At 40.1% G+C, this 4,282-nt stretch overlaps 1 protein-coding gene across 4 annotated transcripts in view; it reads right to left on the minus strand.

The window, feature by feature from the left end:
• The window catches only part of LOC105044238 (subtilisin-like protease SBT3.9), a 22,506-nt gene extending 19,466 nt beyond the window's left edge, over nucleotides 1-3,040 (minus strand). Inside the window, exons 1-8 of one of the 4 annotated variants that reach the window (XM_073255428.1) lie at nucleotides 2,802-3,038; nucleotides 2,632-2,723; nucleotides 1,955-2,052; nucleotides 1,681-1,842; nucleotides 980-1,593; nucleotides 819-883; nucleotides 448-714; nucleotides 232-355 (exon numbers count right to left, since the gene is read on the minus strand). In XM_073255428.1, coding sequence (XP_073111529.1) covers nucleotides 232-355; nucleotides 448-714; nucleotides 819-883; nucleotides 980-1,593; nucleotides 1,681-1,842; nucleotides 1,955-2,052; nucleotides 2,632-2,723; nucleotides 2,802-2,900 — 1,521 coding nt within the window. In that variant the 5' untranslated portion in view covers nucleotides 2,901-3,038. Of the gene's footprint in view, nucleotides 1-231; nucleotides 356-447; nucleotides 715-818; nucleotides 884-979; nucleotides 1,843-1,954; nucleotides 2,053-2,631; nucleotides 2,724-2,801 lie in introns of all 4 variants that reach the window. The other 3 variants (XM_073255427.1, XM_029264361.2, XM_073255426.1) reach the window with 3 other exon arrangements.
• Nucleotides 3,041-4,282: the final 1,242 nt, after the last annotated feature.

Here is a 4,282-nt window from a genome sequence, read left to right on the forward strand (position 1 = left end):
TTCGCAACAAATTCTTGACTATAGGATCAAAGTTTGTCAACATTGGCTTGATCCCTGAACATTGTTGTGGTGAAACATTTACCTAGTTTCAGGTTTCCTTGATGAATCATTGGATAAAAATGCCGCCTAAATATACTTGCATTTGAAAACTTCAAGCAAACCACCATCAATGTTGCCAATTGACATAGGTCAGTATTATAGGCAATACTTGGGTTTCGTGGAGTCCAATACCTTGAGAACTTCAGGGAATGTTGTACTGGGCCCTCTGGATGAGAAAGCCGCTATTTTTGGCGCAACAACATTCCCTATGGTGGATTGAGTTGGAGCAATTTTCACCGACGGGGTCATATTTTTCCTATCCGGCAAATCAATTGATGGTGCAAAAGGTCAGTTTCCCATTTTGATGTTCAGATAGTTTCTCATGAAATGCTAAGAGGAAATACGCACCTTCTAGCTTGATCTATATATTCGTACATCCGGAATGCCATTTCGTAGTCTACAGCTGCGGCCGGGAATCCTTCAAAACTTGCGAAAGCATCTAGCGCATTGGTGGTATGCATGCCGAGAATAATACCCTTGCCCCTACCTTCCTTCACGTCCCCAATTGCATCGTCTATACTCGACGGTGACATGAAAGTGGTCAATGATTTAGGATCAAAGCACAGCACAATCTTCCCGGCGACACCAACAGCATTTATCGCATGAGCAGTACAGCTGCAAATTAATACATATATATACCCCATACTCAGTTTCGAGATAAATAAATAAACAAATAATATGTCAATGCGGAGGACTGGATAAGTCCTTCTTAATTTTACCCTGAACCCCAAACCAGTTCTCTAAAATTGTCATCTTTCTTGGCTCCACGGTACCTGGATTGGCCCTGCCAAGATACGCAGACAAATGATTTTAATTATTTTTTTTAGGTGCATTAAGAAATATTACGCTCACGGCAATGGGGCTGCAGTTGTCGTCTTACCACCAATTTCTGATTATTTCCGAGGGTGATGACCGTAGGGAAAGAGCGGTCGATCGTGCTTGCAGCGACTGTTATGACCCATGGAGATGGGTGGTCCACGGTCTGGAAGTAGGGGCCGTCGTTTCCGCCGGAAAAAACAACAGTTATCCCGTTGGCGACGGCATGCAAACTTTCAGGCGTCTCAAAAGATCCACCAACCGACAAAGAAAGGACGTTAACACCATCATGGATGGCATCATCCATCGCCGCGAGGACGGCGGCAACGCTACAGCTCGGTGGAGTGCCCCAGCATGCCTTGTAAATTGCCAGCCGAGCACGAGGAGCTCCTCCTCGCGCTGCCCCAGCTGCCAGGCCGTGGAAGCTCACGTTCTCTACAAGTATACCAGCTGCGGTGGAGGCAGTATGTGTTCCATGGCCGTCTAGATCCCGTGGAGACATATATTCTCCTTTGAGCTGCTCCGCATCGGCCCCCTCATTATACCATCGGGCTCCGATTAACTTTTTGTTGCAGTGCTTGGCATCAAATAGCTGTCCCACCTCACACTTGCCTTTCCATCTGGATGGCACTGGACCAAAACCGTGGTCATTGAAGCTTTTTGATTCTGGCCATATACCTGAAAGAAAGAAAGAAAGAAAGAAAGAGCTTATGTTTGTGGAATTGTCGTCAGAGAATAGGTAAATCTGGAAGAGGCCTGACCGACCAGAATCGATGACTCCAATAATGACATTTTCGCCGTAATTAGCCTTATGAAGTAATCCTGTGGCTGTAGGATGGTAGTAATTTAGGCCTAGAAAATCCCAGCTTCTAGTTGTGTGGACACGATGCTTTCGGTTTGGCATTACACTGAGTACTCCAGGAAAATCTACATGAATCAAAATTTATTAACAGCTTCCCTGGTAACATTTTAACTTAAAAATTTTATTCACACACACACCCGGATTTCTGCTCAAGGACAGGTATAGAGCATACAGAACCTGAGATTTTGTTTGCTTGAGACTTTGTCAGCCAAGCTGCGAAGCCTGAAAATCCATGCTTATAACTGTAGACAATTGAATTTAGAGCTTTCTCCTTGCTGAAGCACCAAAAATGGATTAAATCGGTAAATTTTTTAATTCAAAGGTTTCCGATGAAAGAAAGGGAAATAACATTGAAATTGGGATAGCACATATAGGTGGTGGAAATGAGAAGAGCAAGCTAGGCCAGGCTCAAACCCAGGATATATTACAATCAAACCAAGTTGGCACCAGCTCGTTTAATTTCGAGCTCAACTCAGGCTGCTCATGAACGGCTGATCCAAAGAATTTATGGGGAGCACCTGAAGTCCTCCAAGGTGTTCTTATATATATTTTGGATTAATTCTAAAGAACAGTCTTAATCTTACTGCCGATTGAGACACAGTTTTTCCCAAGTAAAAAATCCAATTAAATAAAAATAAAATAATTCATTTATCCATTATAATTATTTTATTCATGCACTTATTAATTTTACGTTATGTTATCTTTCAGTTGATCAAACTAAATATGAATGAACTATGTAAAACCCGTTCTTGGCTCGCTTACTAATGAGTGAGCCTTTATCTAACCAAATTACGTGAGCTGCACATGATGAACCATTAGGTTATTCGACAGCACTAAGAAAGGGGCTAACTTGCCTTCCAAGAAGTGAGGTGAGCATGTCATGGTGGGATGCAGTGACCAAGTTCGGATCTTCGTGTTGCTTCTCTCCCATGTACACTATGTACAGCTGAAATCCAAAAGAAGGGAGCATTAGAGAATAAATTCTCTAACATTCGTCTTTAGAAACAGGAATGCAAGCATTAACCTTTCTTGATTCTTCTGCTCCAAACGACATCGTTTGGAAGCAAGGCAGAATAAAGAATACAACGAGGAGCAGCGCGGAATGTAGAAGCTGGGATCCCATCTTTGGCTATGCAGTAGATTGGGTCACCCTGAAATCCTATTTATACTCAAATGTCAACCGGCGGCTGAAAGATAAACAATTATTTTTGGTTCATTCACACTGATAAGAAGTGGTACAATGAAGATGATATGGTGACTAGTCTCATCAACGCTCATCCACCACCTGAGTTGTTGTCTATACTTAGTGGACTACTGGACCAGTTCCATTGTTCTCTACCGTACGGTCCAATAACAACTAGTTTCAGAGGCTGGTGCAAGGTTTCTATCAGGGAGAAGATAACTGCTATTGTCAACGTCTTCGCTTTGCTAGATGTTTAGTGAGAGCATGGCGGGCGGCTGAATGGCATCTTACAGGGCCACGAAAAAAAGAAAAAATCTGTCTTTTTTTTTTTTTTTGGTAGAAACCTCACCTAGAATATTCAAAAGAATATCCTGGTATAAGGTGCTTGCCCAGGAAAAAATTATCAAAAATATTAACTAAAAAATTTCCTTAATTGCAAATTAGTACTTCTAAGTCTTCTGTGTCTTTGTGTCCTCACATATTATATTTTTTTTTTTGGAAGTTACCATGCATCCCCTACTTCCTTAAGATTGATTTTGATGATAGTGCACATGAGAGAGGTGCTTTTAGTGGAGCAAGATTTATGATCAGAATCTTTGATACTATATTTTCAATGACCGAATTGCATGTGACTTGAAAATGGTTAATCTACATGATACATATATTGAGAGCTTCATGGATTTATTTAAAGCAGACTTTATGATATATTATTAGGTGGCTTTTAGACTCACTATCTACTAAGGCCAGATCTTACATCCTTCTATAGAATTGCCCGTGGATGATGCATACATTACTTTCTTTTGAAGCTTCATATATCTATGGGAAAGTTAATAATATAGCTGACTAGATAGCATCTTATATGGCCAACCATACTAGAGCTATATCATGAAATTCCACGGTTGGTCTTCTGATTCAATTTATGAATATTCATTACCTGACTTTTAAGGATATATATATATATATATATAATCGAATCATTTAACTTATTTTCAGTTTATCAAAAAAGAAGAAGAAGAAGAAAACATATATACATCATCTTTAAGAACCAGGATCCTCCATAGAGTTCTCTATCATTCTAAATGGCAGCTATCTCGGCCATCCGAAAGATGGATGGCTCTCATTCATCATCCATCTCGAAGATGACATATTATATATTGCACCAACGGTATCTTGCCATATTCTAGTAATGAATATATTTTTGAGATAAATGACATGATGATTATCTCCAATAGTACATAATTGTGTAAACATCCGGAGCATATTTTGTAATACGAAGGCGAAGAAGGGACTGACTATATATATTAAAAAAAACAAATTCATGA

This window comes from Elaeis guineensis, chromosome 4 (genome assembly GCF_000442705.2).
Source record: "Elaeis guineensis isolate ETL-2024a chromosome 4, EG11, whole genome shotgun sequence".
NCBI lineage: Eukaryota > Viridiplantae > Streptophyta > Magnoliopsida > Arecales > Arecaceae > Elaeis > Elaeis guineensis.